General features: G+C 36.4%; 2 protein-coding genes across 2 annotated transcripts in view; one reads left to right on the top strand and one right to left on the bottom strand.

The window, feature by feature from the left end:
* Positions 1-17257, top strand: part of LOC109084161 (NACHT, LRR and PYD domains-containing protein 12-like) — a 941455-nt gene that overhangs the window by 179409 nt on the left and 744789 nt on the right.
* LOC109062727 (NACHT, LRR and PYD domains-containing protein 12-like) overlaps positions 1-17257 on the bottom strand; it is a 314849-nt gene that overhangs the window by 297427 nt on the left and 165 nt on the right. The window contains 4 exon segments of the mRNA XM_042748939.1: positions 4743-4908; positions 13733-13854; positions 13856-13904; positions 15347-17177. Coding sequence (XP_042604873.1) covers positions 4743-4908; positions 13733-13854; positions 13856-13904; positions 15347-17177 — 2168 coding nt within the window.

Genomic DNA, 17257 nt, shown 5'->3' with positions numbered 1-17257 from the left:
TTTCCAATCAATATGTGCGCGTGAGGCACCAGCGCGATCAAACTCACAATTCACAATTTTTGGTCACACAGTAAAGGCATAATTCAAAAAAGCAAAGTGTAAGCAGTTTGAAAAATCAAGAATAACAACAGCAAGAATAATAAGATAAGATAATAGCTGCACCGTTCTCATTTCGCTCTGCAAATGGAACCTGAAGATTATTTATTTTATTTTTTTTAACCAAGAATGAACCGAAATGAAAACATTTAGCTTTTAATCCATATATATATATATATATATATATAAATGAATATATATATATATATATATATATATATATATATATAAATATAAATGTAAATGTAATGACTGTTTAATAACAATAGCATGCATGCCTTTGTGTAAAGGTCTTTCTTTAAATTTTCTTTAAATTTTTGATGAGTAGACTGTAGCCTAAGACTATCCTATTTTTTAATGGTTTTTAAGGATGTTATAATTTATATTATAATGTTATTGTTGTTTTACGTCTTCCTTTCATTTAACAATTACATTCATTTCGCAATCCGTCCCTTTGCGCCACCTGGCGGTAGTTTCGAGAATGATTTTAACACGCGACTGACTTGCAGTTAACGCCGCGGCCCTGCGGGCGGGGCGGTATTACCCATTTTGGTTGTCAACCTACTGTACGGTATACTGTCCACGTCCAGAAAGGTAGTAAAAAAACATCATCAAAGTAGTCCATGTGACATCAGAGGGTCCGGTTAGAATTTATTGAAGCATCGAAAATACATTTTGCTCCAAAAATAACACAAATTACGACTTTATTCAGGATTGTCTTCTCTTCCGGGTCTGTTGTGAGCGCGACTGCTGTGACTGTTGACGTACGACGCTGCTGACGTGTTTTCTGGTGCGCCCAATAACAAAGATAACACGTCAGCAGCGTCGTACGTCAGCGTCGTCACTGCAGTGTTGTGAACGCGCTCGCAACAGACCCGGAAGAGAAGAAAATGATGAATAAAGTCGTAATTTTTGTTATTTTTGGGGCAAAATGTATTTTCAATGCTTCAATAAATTCTAACGGACCCTCTGATGTCACATGGACTACTTTGATGATGTTTTTATTACCTTTCTGGACGTGGACAGTATACCGTACATACATTTTCAATGGAGGGACAGAAAGCTCTCGGACTAAATCTAAAATATCTTAAACTGTGTTCCGAAGATGAATGGAGGTCTTACGGGGTTTGGAACGACATGAGGGTGAGTCATTAATGACATAATTTTCATTTTTGGCTGAACTAACCCTTTAAGGGTTACTATTTATATATAAACTAACGATGAGGCAATAATAATTGGTTTAAATAAAGTATCAAAACCAAGTAATTACATGGTTTTATAGAACAACTCTGATAAAATAGGCCTACATAATGTAATATGCCCACACAAAATATGAACATAACCAATTTAATTATATTATGTATTATAACAAACACCTGTAGAGGCAGCAATGGCATGACCATGTTTTACTTTGCGGAGTAATTCAATGTTGTCCCCGGTTTGGGGAACCCCCTTGTTGTGAAAACCTGGCAACCCTGGCACGCTACGAGCTTTTATTTTTGTATGGATATGTACATAAATTTGTAAATTTAGAAATATGTTGATGTATTCTACTGTTTTGGCATAGGTTTATAAATGATTTACGTTATAAATCTAATGAGATAACACGCACTGTTTTCGTAGATGAATGTTAAGCAACACAAACTCACAGCATATGCAGAGGAAGAGTTTGTGTGTCGAGCTGCTGCCTGAGATAGAGATGCGCTCCACGCTTGTAAATAATAACAGTGCAATACAAAACGCGTCAGACTTTATATGCATTCCCAAATGAAACCCAAACCAACAGCACATGCAATAAAAGACCGAACAATATAATGCAAGCACTATCAAAATGTTTACCACAAACACAACTTTATACGAATATCGCGAGACTACTTTTCGCCTCTAGGAGTAATATCGTGAGATCTCGTGCGCTGCTAAAAGCCAGGCGAAACTGCTCTGTATTTATATCAGATGCGTGGCATTGTTAATTTTGGTTAACTAAAAATAACACTAATTTCATATATACTGGCCTTTTATAAATTCAAGTATTTTTCAAGTACCTTCCCAAAAATATGGCTGTTTTCAAGGGTTTTCCAGGACTTACATTTCAAAAAGTCAAATCCAAGTACTTCAAGCACCTTTTTCCTGTTATAAACACTTTGTTGTACAAATCTGGTGAAATCTGTTCACATCATCTGTCAAAAAAATGTTGGAAATTACATGAACGCAAAACTAGGTGAACCTTTCAAATTCACATTATAAACTCAAAATAACTCGCTCACCAGCCATTTATTTTTTTATTTAACAGCCATTCAGAACTTCTACTCTTCTAATTTAAATTGCAGACTTTTGTGATTTGATAACTGCACTAACCCATATCACAATTTTGAGTTTATTTTGATTAGTTGTGCAGTTCTGATGAGAAGTGTGTAATATTTTTTAATTTATTAAACTGTGGTGGGTCACTGGAGTCTGGGTAATTAATGGGATACACTTTTAAAATACTTACTTCAGCTTTTCCAGTCTACACTGAGCATTTTCAAACAGAGTCAAGATGATCTTCATTCCTGGGTTTCCTAGTTTATTCTCACTCAGATCCAGCTCTGTCAGATTTGAAGGATTTGAATTTAGAGCTGCACACAGAACATGACACCCTCCTTCTGTGATACAGTTGTTCTTCAGACTGCATAAAGAGACAACACTTCAGTTTTAATCTGAATATTTATCAGTATGTTCTAGCTAACAGTTGACAAATACTGCTGATGATGATGACAAATCACATTACAAAAGTCACATGTTTTTTTCATTTGGTTTTTTCTTACAAGTGAGAAATCTATTAAACAAGAAGCATAAAGAATTTAAGAATGAATTTTAAAGTGTCATTTTTTTTTTTATGTAAGTTACATCAGTGTGTTGAGTGTACAGTGTTTATCAGCGATCTGATTCAGTCGTGCAGAACATTGAGATCCAGTGATCTCTGTCTACTCATTGTGCCTAGATCTAGACTTAAAAAACGAGGTTCATGGTCATTTGCATTCAGAAACGCCTCCAATAAACCATATATGGTGACAACACCTCCCTTTATAAATCATGTGAATGTATAATGTCCTCACCGAAATCATGGAAAAAGAAAGCAGTACTGACTGATAAGCCATTCTGTGCTCTCACTAAACAGACCAGCGCTCTTTGAGAACATGTTCTCTGCACAGAGCATGGTTTGTCTAATCTTCCAGCAAAGCAAGATCAATGACACTATAGCTACATTTCAAATGACTTCTCAGCTGCATGACAAAAAAAGGCTTATCTTACTTAGTATTTTTGTCTTGTTTTCAGTTAAAATATCTAAAAATTCTTAAATCAAGATGCATTTACTATATAAGCAAAAATATATTCAGTCTTGTTTCCTGGGGGGGAGGGGGTCTATATTAAGGGCATTTTGTTTAATAAAAGTAAAATTACCTGCCAGTGGGGCAAGAAAAATAGTCTTGTTTTAAGAGGGTTTTTAACTTGTTTTAAGCAAAATTAACTTCATTTAGACCTTTTCCCTAGGAAACAAGACTAAATATCTTATGTGTTTTTGCTTATCTTGTAAATGCATCTTGATTTAAGAGTTTTTCGATTTTTTGACTAGAAACAAGACAAAATACTAAGATAAGATTAAAAAAAAAAGGAAGAAGGGAGGTGGGGGGCCTTGAAAATATTTTTTTTCTACAAAAGGGGGGCCCCGCAGAAAAAGTTTGGGAACCCCTGGCCAACTCAAACACAATATTTAATTTAATTCATACAGGCCTACCTCATGTTGCATGTTTGCACTTTTTGAGAAAAACAATGGCACAATAAAAAGAAGACTTTTCAGGTCTATGTCAATCCCTCACTTTTTCTAGTTATGTAAGGTTAAAATATTTTGCCTGTAATTTTTTTTTTCTCATATCACAATATAATATCAATATCTCCTGGACAGTGTAAAATATTGTGATATGAATTTTAGCTGATATCGCCCACCCCTACTCTGGATAGTTTTATTTAACTGATGTCTGTGTTGATGCAACAGTAATTCTGCTCATTATGAGAGAAACTGCAGGTTCAGACGTTCAGACGTGTGTGTGTGTGTGTGTGTGTGTGTGTGTGTGTGTGTGTGTGTGTGTTATGTGTGTGTTGTGTGTGTGTCCTGACTGATCCTCTCCTGACACACATCACATGTTTGTGGTCTGTGATAGATCTGCTGTAGTAGATCTACAGTGTTGTGAATCTGAGCTTGATGGAAATTAATGTACAGTGCATTCAGTAACATTTAAACAATCAGGATAATAAATCACACTGAACATATTTTTCATGAGAAATGTCCACAACAACACAATCATAAATGTTAACTATTGAGGCAACAAACTACTGAACACCAGCACATCTAGTGAAACAAAATGTCTGATTAAGCTGTAACTTTTTAACACAACTAAACTGTGCTGACATTTATCATCAAAACAACAGCAGCTGCAGCATCTCATCTTTCATCTTTGATCATTTTCAACAACAAATTGTGTACCTTACTGAATTTGTGAAATAATATAATATACTATAATATAATGTAATTAAACTTTTATATAATACAAATAATTCACAGGTGTATCATTTATTTAGCATTATTTTATCATGTCTCACCTCAGTGTCTTGAGTTGACAGTTTGGATCCTGTAGTAAATCACTGAGCTGCTTCACTCCTGATGGTCCAGGATCATTTCCTGTGAGATCCAGCTCTATCAGGTGTGAAGGGTTTGATCTCAGAGCTGAAGACAAAGCTTTATAACCTTCTTCACTGATACTGCAGTCTGAAAGTCTATTAAAGATAAAGATGTTGTTCTTCCTTATAACACAGATTGTTCACACAAAGTACAAGTTCTAGAATGAAAGAAAATAAAAAGATGCACTACAGGATTTTGACCTGAATGGACTCTTTTCACAGTAAAGTTGGGTAAAGTTCTATATTGGGGAACGTAAACTACACCAAATGCAATTTTGAATTTTTGCAGTTTTAATTTTCCACAATTATAACCTACAGTTGCAATCAAAATTACTCAACCCCTCAGAGATCTCGCAAAAGCTATAGAGAAGCTATAGAGAATAAATAATTTTATTACTTTAGAAAGTCTAAGGCTATATGAAGATTTCCAAGACATTAAAAGCTCTCAGTCTTATTCCTTAGCTTAAAGTGTGTTGTACCAGAAAACCTTTGAGGGTGTTGAAGAAAAAGCACAATATCTTAAAATGTTTAATCAGAGCAACTGAGTAATATTAGTTTACTTTTTACAGTTGTGTTTAAAATTATTCAACCTCTCAGAGACTGCAGTACTTTAAGCTTTCTGAAGATCGAGGATTTTACAATATGGCCTTCATGCTGAGACATCTTGCAGAATACCACACTCTTGATCAAGAAGAACACAAGGCAGACTTGAACTTGCTAAAATTAATTTGTCTAGACCTGTGGAGCTCTGGAAGAATGTTTTATGGAGTGATGTGACCAAACTGGAACCTTTTTGGACCCATGGATCAGCGGTATGTCTGCTGCAAAAAAGGCAAAGCTCATAAGCAGAAGAACACCATCTCCATCGTCAAACTTGGAGGTGGATCAGTGCTGTTATGGGGTTGCTTTACTGTAGCAGGAAGTGGAAATCATGACCATATGAAGGACATCATGGATTCTTTGAAGTATCAGGCAATTTTGACAAGAACTGTGATGCCTTTGATGCAAAGACTGAAGCTGATGATCAATGGACTTTCCTGCAGGACAGTCATCACAAAGTACACATCCAAATATACTTCTGCCTGGTTCAGGGATCAGTCATAGAATGTTCTTGAGTGGCCTGTTCGGTCTGTAGTTTTTGTTCTATTTGAAAATATCTGCTTGAATTTGAAGAAAGCAGTGGCAATGTGAAAACCAAAGATCATCTGTTATCTGGATGGTTTTTTTTGAGTGGTGTTATTAGTGATCTGGAAGCTTTTTCAGCTTCTAAACACTTACAGGAGAGCGTTTATTGGTGATTTTAAAGAATAAAAGATTCTGCGCAAAACTAATTTTAAAGAATAAAAGATTCTGAACAAAATTTGACTTTTTTGTGGGTTTAATATTCTCAGAATCACTCAAGTGCATTAACAAACTTTCTCTAATACTGATGCCTTTATTGAATTTTCATAAAATTTTGTCCTCCGCAGCAAAATGCCTTGCAGGTCAAGGGGGTTGAATAATTTTTATTGCAACTGTATTACAGTATAACCTTCTCCAGTGATACTGCAGTCTGAAAGTCTACATAAAGACTAAATAAATAAAACATTTATTACACCATTAGTATATTAACATTTCCCATCACCTTAAAAGAAAAATCAATCTGTCAATATTTTACAAATGTATCTACACCAACACACCAATTTCACATCACTGACCCATTCCTTGTGACACAGCATCAGTTTACAGACCAGCTGGAGCTTTACATTGATTCATGTTTAGAATTAAACCAAATACAGACCTGAGTATCTGTAGTGTCTGTGAATTTCTCAGCAGACTGGAGATTTCTGTCACTCCAGAGTCTCCTATTTGATTCCTGCTCAGATCCAGCTCTCTGAGGTTTGAATTAAACGCTGATGCCAGAGCAGCACAACCTTCATCTGTAATACTGATGCAGTTTAACCTGTAGAAAGAGAGAACACAACTAATTAAAGCTATACATACAATTACACAAATAGCACATTTAGCTACTACTTTAATACGCTAATATGAGATTTGCATGATAAACACTGTGAATTTATTATATTTTTTTTTTTGATAATTATAATATTTTATATTTTAAAGTACAGTACTTAAGCCTAAACCGTACTTACAATGCTGTCTTAATTTCTTTACTTTTCAATACAAGACTTTTATTTTGTTAGAAAACTCAACAGTGACCTTTAAGTTTCTGTGTTTATTTCACAACAGGTTTATAAACACTTTGTTGTACAAATCTGGTGAAATCTGTTAACATCATCTGCCAAAAAAACTAGGTGAATCTTTCAAATTCACGTTATAAATCTGCTCACCAGCATTTTTTATTTTATTTTATTTTTTATCAGTCATTCAGAACTTCTACTAGCCAGAACAAAAATATCAGAAATAAATCAATTACCAAAACCAAATCTTATTTTTAAAATATATTTCACATTAAATCTGATTCTGAACTATTGAATGCTTTCAGTTTTACGACAGTTTTTGTTTGGAGATACAAATAAAACAATTTTCCATAACTTATAAAACAGTATTATTTAGTTTTTTATTTCCAAATATAGCTCAGTCCAAAATGACTGTTTAGTTGTACATGTTAAAGATTAACGGAGAGGCTGTCAATTGATAAAGTGATTAGCTGTTTCCTCACAAACATCTGTGTACTGAACTCCACTGTTATCCTTTAAAAAAGCCAAATCGTGGTCTTGTCTCCAGCAGCTCCACAGCTCCACTGACAGCTCACAGACGTTACACACCGGATGTGTCATCTGTACTCTATTCTGATGTTCAAGCTTCAACAGTGAATCTAATCACTAGTGCGCAGGCAAAAGTTCACTTAAAGAATCAACAAAGTGGCATCAATTTAACTTTGAATGAAGTTGATTGAAAAAAATAAGCTGCCAATCTTCCAGCTGAGGGTGAAGTCAGTAAGTGAAATGAAGTGACATGTGGCCAAGTATGGTGGGCCCATACACAGAATTTGTGCTCTGCATAACCCATCCAAGTGCACACACACAGTAGTGAACACACACACACACACACACACACTGTGAACCGGGGTGTAAATTTCCTCTATAATCCCACACTTCTGGGGCCTCATGTATAAACGTTGCGTATGCACAAAACAGGCATAGAAATGTGCGTAAGCAATTTTCTACGTACATACAGGGATTTATAAAAAAATAAAATTGGCGTAATATGTGCAATACTGTCTAGTACTGGAGTAATAGCGAAGTAATGATGTCAGACTCTCTTTTCCTTTCAATATACACTTTTAGATAAAATACTCTGCTCATGGATGGAGTTAAGCATTGACATTACATAAAGTCATTATTCAAAAGTTAAACAAAACATATGAATTTAGATATTTAAACATATTTGTAGATGATGTGCTGTTTTTTGATCACTTTTCTTCTTACATGCTGTTTTAATGACTGTGATGAGTGCTAGGCACACACTCACTTACTTTGATATTGTGTCAGACACAGGCAAGTTTGAATCGGTCCGATTATATTAGCCTACTGCACAACCAAGACTGCACAGAGGTGTTTATATCACGTAAAGGCAGACTTCTTCTGCGATCTCCAGAACATTATGAAAACAGCATTATGATTGAAGGATAGAATCTAAAGGAAACTGTAAAATTTCCACGTTTCTTTTTTATATTTTGTCAGTGACGCCACATCAGACAATTATGTACACTTATTTCCACACACCGTATTTCTGATTCTACTATAGCCTATTTAAATATCCTAAAACATTTGATTTGTTTAAAACTATTACAAACCCGATTCCAAGTTGGGACACTGTACAAATTGTGAATAAAAACAGAATGCAATGATGTGGAAATTTCAAATTTCAATATTTTATTCAGAATACAACATAGATGACATATCAAATGTTTAAACTGAGAAAATGTATCATTTTAAGCGAAAAATAAGTTGATTTTAAATTTCATAACATCAACACATCTCAAAAAAGTTGGGACAAGGCCATGTTTACCACTGTGTGGCATCCCCTCTTCTTTTTATAACAGTCTGCAAACGTCTGGGGACTGAGGAGACAAGTTGCTCAAGTTTAGGAATAGGAATGTTGTCCCATTCTTGTCTAATACAGGCTTCTAGTTGCTCAACTGTCTTAGGTCTTCTTTTGTCGCATCTTCCTCTTTATAATGCGCCAAATGTTTTCTATGAGTGAAAGATCTGGACTGCAGGACTGGCCATTTCAGTACCCGGATCCTTCTTCTACGCAGCCATGATGTTGTAATTGATGCAGTATGTGGTCTGGCATTGTCATGTTGGAAAATGCAAGGTCTTCCCTGAAAGAGACGACGTCTGGATGGGAGCATATGTTGTTCTAGAACTTGGATATACCTTTCAGCATTGATGGTGCCTTTCCAGATGTGTAAGCTGCCCATGCCACATGCACTCATGCAACACCCATACCATCAGAGATGCAGGCTTCTGAACTGAGCGGTGATAACCACTTGGGTTGTCCTTGTCCTCTTTAGGATGACATGGCGTCCCAGTTTTCCAAAAAGAACTTCAAATTTTGATTCGTCTGACCAAAGAACAGTTTTCCACTTTGCCACAGTCCATTTTAAATGAGCCTTGGCCCAGAGAAAACGCCTGCGCTTCTGGATCATGTTTAGATATGGCTTCTTTTGTGACCTATAGAGTTTAGCCGGCAACGGCGAATGGACACGGTGGATTGTGTTCACCGACAATGTTTTCTGGAAGTATTCCTGAGCCCATGTTGTGATTTCCATTACAGTAGCATTCCTGTATGTGATGCAGTGCCGTCTAAGGGCCCGAAGATCACGGGCATCCAGTATGGTTTCCGGCCTTGACCCTAATGCACAGAGATTGTTCCAGATTCTCTGAATCTTTGGATGATATTATGCGCTGTAGATGATGATAACTTCAAAACTCTTTGCAAATTTTCTCTGAGAAACTCCTTTCTGATATTGCTCCACTATTTTTTGCCGCAGCATTGGGGGAATTGGTGATCCTCTGCCAATCTTGACTTCTGAGAGACACTGCCACTCTGAGAGGCTCTTTTTTATACCCAATCATGTTGCCAATTGACCTAATAAGTTGCAAATTGGTCCTCCAGCTGTTTCCTTATATGTACATTTAACTTTTCTGGCCTCTTATTGCTACCTGTCCCAACTTTTTTGGAATGTGTAGCTCTCATGAAATCCAAAGGAGCCCATATTTGGCATGACATTTCAAAATGTCCTCACAACATTTTATATGTTATCTATATTCTATTGTGAATAAAATATAAGTTTATGAGATTTGTAAATTATTCCATTCCTTTTTTACTCACAAAATTTACAGTGTCCCAACTTTTTGGAATCGGGTTTTTGTATACTACTGCTTTGGCCAGTGGAAATGAGATCCACTCTATTCTAAAAAAGATTCTCTGAGAAGTATTTTATACAATTTTGTTTTTTTACATTCATTTTGAAACATTTATTTCGAAAACAGGACAAGGACAGTGAATGATTTTCAGCAATGTAATGTACTATACAAATAGCATTTTTAGTCCGCATGTCATGTTCCTAACATCTTGTACCTTTGACGGTGTTAAACATGGTCACGTGGATGGGAATATGCATTGAAATGACATGCAGATGAGGTTATGCATAGTAAAACTAGGCATTGTACGCTCCATATATGGTGATTTTGGGGAGAAGATGCACGTACGCACAATCTTCCTCTGACAGGATCTTTATAAAAGGATTTTTGTGCAGGTTTTGGCATACGAATGGTTTTATAAATCTGAAAACTTTTTTGTGTGTACGCCAAATCTAGCTTTTTGTGCGTACGTACACTTTTAGGATGAAATCTATGGAAAGTTTTATACACGAGGCCCCTGGCTTTTTTTCCCCTCAGAATTGCCAAACTCGCAGTTGTTGAGGTAAAGTTATAAAGTCTGAACTAGGAGATATAAACTTGCATTTGCAAGAAAAAAAAGTCAGAATTGTGAGATAAAATAGGTAGGCTAAATGTAATGTAAAATGTTATAGGTTTAAATAGTATTTCATGCTTTAACTGTAGGTCTAATACAATATGTCCCCTATATGAATATTATATAAACCCATTGTTAAAATGTAATGTATGCTTTAAAAGTAGGGTAATCATAGCAGGTTTCATCCATAGTTTGTCAGTTTAAATGTCTGCGTTTAGCTTCAAATGGCATCTTTGATGACATTATTCTATAAAAATTATTTGCATTCTGATTCTGACATCCAAAAGCACAAGAACAAATTTTTTCTCTTATTCCATGGATTTGACCCGTTTCCTTCCACTTGTTCCCAGTGTTTTTCAGCCACCACAATGCATGTGCAGCTGCAAGTGACGTAACTGTGACATCTTCTCCAAACTGGTCTATAAACATTAAATTTATCAAGAGCAATTTTTGAAGGGGACACAAATAATACAGCTAAAATTGTACTTGTAAGGACAAGTATACACAGCCTTACTACTATTATTGCAGCAGGGAGACCGTGCCAAATTAGACAACTTCAATCTATTGTGGTTGTGCCGAGACAGCGCAGACATCTTCAAGCTGTCGTAGTCGCGCTGCGACAACGAACATTATTATTGCTAGCATAGCGGACTCATTGAAAAATACAGAAATTAATTACTACATCCGATGTTTAAGTGAATAAAATAGCCTTGACAGTTGAGTTCCTAGTCGAGTAACTACTGACTTTGTTCTCGCTCACTGGACATGTTGTGTGTGTGTGTGTGTGTGTGTGTGTGTGTGTTTATGCGTGTGTGTGTGTGTGTGTGTGTTTATGTGTGTGTGTCGTGTGTGTGTTTATGGTTTATGTGTGACTGTGTGTGTGTGTGTAGGTGATGCAGGGTTGCTGAGTTTTCGCAACAAAACCCGCCCAATTGCTACTCAAAACTAGCCCAAGTTTAGCCCAATCACGTTTCGAGGGGGGGTTCCCTGGAAAAATTGCATTCATATCATGTTGTTATTGGGGTCGCTTCAACCAGTGGCAACAGTGTTAAAGTAGCCCAACTCCGCAGGAAAACCACAAACTCTGCAACACTGAGGTGATGTAAAAGAGGAAAGCAGGCATTTGGGCCAAAGCACTGTGAGGCAAGGGAGGGGAGACTCAAAATATTTATAAACCTAAAACACATTTTTTCTCCGTTTGCATTGTTTTACTACTTACAAAAGTTATTTAAAGTATAAAACATTATTTACAATACACAGCATGGTTTTTAATCATTTTTAGAGGGGAGCATTTGGGGGTTTGGTGCCTTGCTCAAGTGTCTCACCTCAGTCGTGAGACAACCGCTTTCTCAAAAACACAATCAGTACATACATGCTGCTCACATATTATTGTAGCCCAGTTTGTGTTGATTACAGTGTTATTAGACTTTAGCCATTTATATTTTTATAAGCAACTGAAAAAAACACAAATATCAGGGCATGTCAAAACTTCTCTAGGCCCCCAAAACACCCTCAGGCCCCAGAGGGTCAAACGGGTGGCACTGCAGACTGTATATTTAATTAAATTGCAGACTTTTGTGATTGATAACTGCACTAACCCATATCACAATGTCGAGTTTATTTTGATTAATTGTGGCAGTCCTGATGAGGAAGTGTAAAATATTTTCAAATTTATGAAACTGTGGTGGGTCACTAGAGTCTGGGTAATTAATGGGGATACACTTTTAAAATACTTACTTCAGCTTTTCCAGTCTACACTGTACATTTTCAAACAGAGTCAAGATGATCTTCATTCCTGGGTTTCCTAGTTTATTTCTCACTCAGATCCAGCTCTGTCAGATTTGAAGGGGTTGAATTTAGAGCTGCAGCCAGAACATGACACCCTCCTTCTGTGATACAGTTGTTCTTCAGACTGCATAAAGAGAAAACACTTCAGTTTTAATCTGAATATTTACCAGTATGTTTTAGCTGACAGTTGACAAATACTGCTGATGATGATGATGATAGCCACATTACAAAAGTTACATATGTTTTTTTTCAGTCAGCAGTCTTTTATAAAACCAGTAACAATAAAAAAAACAGCAGGAAAGAATTAAAAAGTGTCCTTGTAACAATGAAAAAACGTACATCAGTGTGTTGAGTGTACAGTGTTTATCCTGCAGTACAGCAGAGATCTGATTCACTCATGCAGAACATTGAGATCCAGTGATCTCTGTCTACTCATCGTGCCTAGATCTAGACTTAAAAAAAACGAGGTTCATGGTCATTTGCATTCAGAAACGCCTCCAATAAACCATATATGGTGACAACACCTTCCTTTATAAATCACGTGAATGTATAATGTCCTCACCGAAATCAATGAAAAAGAAAGCAGTACTGACTGAGAAGCCATTCTGTGCTCTCACTAAACAGACCAGCGCTCTTTGAAAAACACGTTCTCTGCACAGTGCATGGTTTGTCTAATCTTCCAGCAAAGCAAGATCAATGACACTATAGCTACATTTCAAATGACTTCCCAGCTGCACGGCAAATAAAGGCTTATCTTACTTACTATTTTTGTCTTGTTTTCAGTTAAAATATCTAAAAATTCTTAAATCAAGATGCATTTACTATATAAGCAAAAAGATATTTTTAGTCTTGTTTCCTGTGGGGGGGGGGGGGGGGGGGGGTCGTCAGTGGAAGATGATAGATCAAGTTGGAAGATCCCACACTTTGTGTGAAACTGTTCTTATGCACTCATTACACACATCTGTGTGTATGCACTGTTGATAAATGAGGGCCCTGTAATGTAGAGTTCATGCTGGAATTAAAGCCTACAAATTTCACTAAGCTGAAGTAGTTCTGTCCTAAATTCTGTGGCAAATCATCTAGGTCCATGTTAACAGATGGATCTGAATTCTAACCAAACACTAATGATTGTCACAAAACTTACCTCAGCATCTCTAATTTGCAATTAATATTTTTCAATCCAGTGCAGAGGAGCTCCACTCCTGAATCCTGCAGATTATTATTGTTCATGTTCAGCTCTTTCAGATTGGTATCTGATCCAAGAACCTGTAGCCAGAGCTGGACAGCTTTTGTCTGTTAAGCCACAATCATTTAACCTACAAGAGAAATAAATCAAATCACAGAGTTAGATACATGTAGTACATTTGTTAAATACAAAAAATAAATTTATGGCAATTATTTTTATATGAACAGTAAATATACAGCATATATATATATATATATATATATATATTAGAAATGTATTGATTCAAATTTCCTATATAAAACAAAGTAGAATGCTTGAATAAAACTTAAAATATGTAAATGAAAAATAGGTTTATATCATTAACAGCGATGATGATGATATATTTTAAAAGTGCTGCTCTATCTTGATGAGTGTCTTGAGGTGGAGAATCTGGAGGTTAATAATCTATGCATTGAGGTTATGCAAGAGTATATTTCCTTTATAGCAGAAGTTGTAGAAGTTGAACTGTACAGTTCTCCACAAACGCTTCGGCATGCGCTAGGACCGCGGTTCAACTTAAATCTGACAACGCATCTGTAATATACAGGGTTCAGCTAATGTATGTTTCTGCTGATGGATGCGCATTCTGGCTTCCCAGTACATTACAACAACAGCCATGAATAATAAAAAAAAAAAACTGCACAAACCATTCACTCTTGTTCAATGCGAATGCCGTATGCTTGATTATGAGCAGTCATTCATCACCCGGATGCTGATAGCGCACACACAGGTGAGACCTGAACAGCACACATTGATATCTGTGTTTTAACTAAACTCATTGAAGCTTTGCCAGTTTAAAATTTAAGAGCCAGAGGACGCAAGCTCGTGCGCAAAATGAGATTATTTATGCGTGCACTCATCTGAAGCATGCAAACCCATGTCTCAGAACACACAAATATTACGCTCTCTCTGAAGTATTGTGTTTGAATGGAGAAATTCACACAAAAATTATGTCAAAAAGCACGTCTTGGTAAGTATCCTACAGCAGACATAGCCGGCTGAACGAACTGGATCAGTGCATTCTCTTAATATTAATCGAACAGCAACAACAGAGAAATCACTAACTGCTCTTAACTGAATAGCTTTTGTAACTTTAATAAAGATTAATCTTTAATTTATACAGTCAAATATGCAATGCTGTTTTACATTTGATTACTTTATTCCATTTCTGTACCTTAAAACTAATGATAGACCTACCTAAAAAAAAACTGAAAATTACTGTTTATTTTATTTGCATCTTTTAAAAATGTTTTACAAATCTTATACAAATCTTTTATTTGTATCTCCATTGTATTTATTTTTGCTGTTTCTTTTAGTTAGATAGAATATTCTTATTTTCTTTATTTTTGTTTGAAAGTATCGTTTTCCCATAAACATAGCACATACTGAACTGTACCGAAACTTGTGGCATAAAACCGTGATACAAAAACCGAAACCGTGAAAAAGTTGAACCGTTTCACCCCTAGTATCAATGTAGATTAATGTAATTTTAAGATGAGAACAAAACATGACAAAATATATTAAATAACTTACAGTGCTCTTTTGGAGGTTTTGATGACTGCTGATAATCTAATGAGACACTCGTCTGATTTCTTGAATTTCTGAAGCTCAAACTCCTCCAGCTCCTCCTCTGATGTCAACAACACAAAGACCAAAGCAGACCACTGGGCAGGTGAAAGATCAGCAGATGAGAGGCTTCCTTTGCTAAGGTGGGTCTGAATGTCTTTCACCAGAGTTTGGTCGTTCAGTTCATTCAGACAGTATAACAGATTGATGGATCTCTCTGGAGACAGATTAGATTCTAATTTCTGCTTGATGTACTGAACTATTTCCTTTTTGCTCTGCTCATTTCTATTTTTCTGTGTTAACAGACCCTGTAAGAGTCTCTGATTGGACTGGAGTGACAAACCAAGGAGGAATCGAAGAAAAAGATCCAGGTGTCCATTATCACTCTCTAGTGTCTTGTCCACTGCAGTCTTGAGCAAATCAATCATGTTTTTACTTTTCTTTTTCTGTTTTGTAGACTCATGAACAAATATACTTTTCTTCTTTAGGTCTAGAAACAGATGTGCATAAAGGGCTGCAATAAACTCTTGAATGCTCAAGTGAACGAAGCAGTACATGGTACCAAGAACAATCCCTGTTTCCTCTTTAAAGATCTGGGTACACATGCCTGAGTACACTGATTCCTTATAGACGTCAATACCACAGGCTTCCAGATCTGTGTCATAGAAGATCACATTGTTTCTTTCCAGCTGATCAAATGCCAGTTTCCCCAGTGAAAAGATGGCATCTTTATCCCAGGAAACATCTGGTGTATGTTCTCCATCATACTTTCGTCTGCTCTGCTGGATCTGAAATCTGAGAAAGTGTGTGTACATTTGTGTCAGAGTCTTAGGAGTGTCTTCAGTATTTGACTCCTGCAGTGTTTTGGAGGCATCATCAGCCTGATTGTTTTTCACAACATTATTTCTTTTCTCCTCTAAAATGTTCTGGAGAACAGTGGCTGAAATCCAGCAGAAGACTGGGATGTGGCACATGATAAAGAGACTCTTTGATTGTTTAACATGATCACTGATTTCTTTGGCCTGGTTCTCATCCATTAATCTTTTTCTGAAGTACTCCTCCTTTTGTGCATCATTGAATCCTCGTATCTCTGTCAGCCGGTCGATACAGTCAGGAGGAATCTTACTGGCAGCTGCTGGTCTGCTGGTGATCCAGATGAGAGCAGAAGGAAGCAGATTTCCCTTGATGAGGTTCGTTAGGAGAACATCCAGAGAGGCTGGTGATGATACATCAGACCACACCTCATTATCCTTAAAGTTTAGAGGAAGTCGACATTCATCCAATCCATCAAGAATGAACAAGACTTTTAATTGATTTCTTCTTGTAAGGTTCAGTCCTTTTGTCTCTGGGAAAAACTGAGTTATAAGGTCCATCAAACTTAGTTTTTCTTGCTTCTTTAAGTTCATCTCTCTGAATGGAAGAGGAAATATGAAGCTGATATCTTGATTTTCTTTTCCTTCGGCCCAATCCAGAACAAACTTCTGCACAGAGACTGATTTTCCGATGCCAGCAACTCCTTTTGTCAGTACAGTTCTGATCTGCTTGTCTTGTTCAGGTGCTTCAAACACATTTTTGCATTCAACTTGTATCTCCTGTGATTCATGACGTCTGGAAGCAACTTCAATCTGTCTCACCTCATGTTCAGTATTGACCTGTTCACTACAACCCTGAGTGATATAGAGATCTGTGTAGATGTTCTTCAGAAGTGTAGAGTCACCTTGCTTTGCAATTCCTTCAAACACACATTGATATTTCTTCTGTAGGCTACACTTCAGCTGATGAATGAAGACCAGCTCATCTAAAGAGAAACAAAAATACAGAATTTTTTTAAATCTTATTTTCTCTCTACATTTATGATTATGATTTATGAGTCTCATA

This window comes from Cyprinus carpio, chromosome B22 (assembly GCF_018340385.1).
Source record: "Cyprinus carpio isolate SPL01 chromosome B22, ASM1834038v1, whole genome shotgun sequence".
In the NCBI taxonomy this organism is placed as follows: domain Eukaryota; kingdom Metazoa; phylum Chordata; class Actinopteri; order Cypriniformes; family Cyprinidae; genus Cyprinus; species Cyprinus carpio.
Note: the sequence above shows the minus strand (reverse complement) of the source record. Positions and strands in the feature narration are given on the sequence as shown.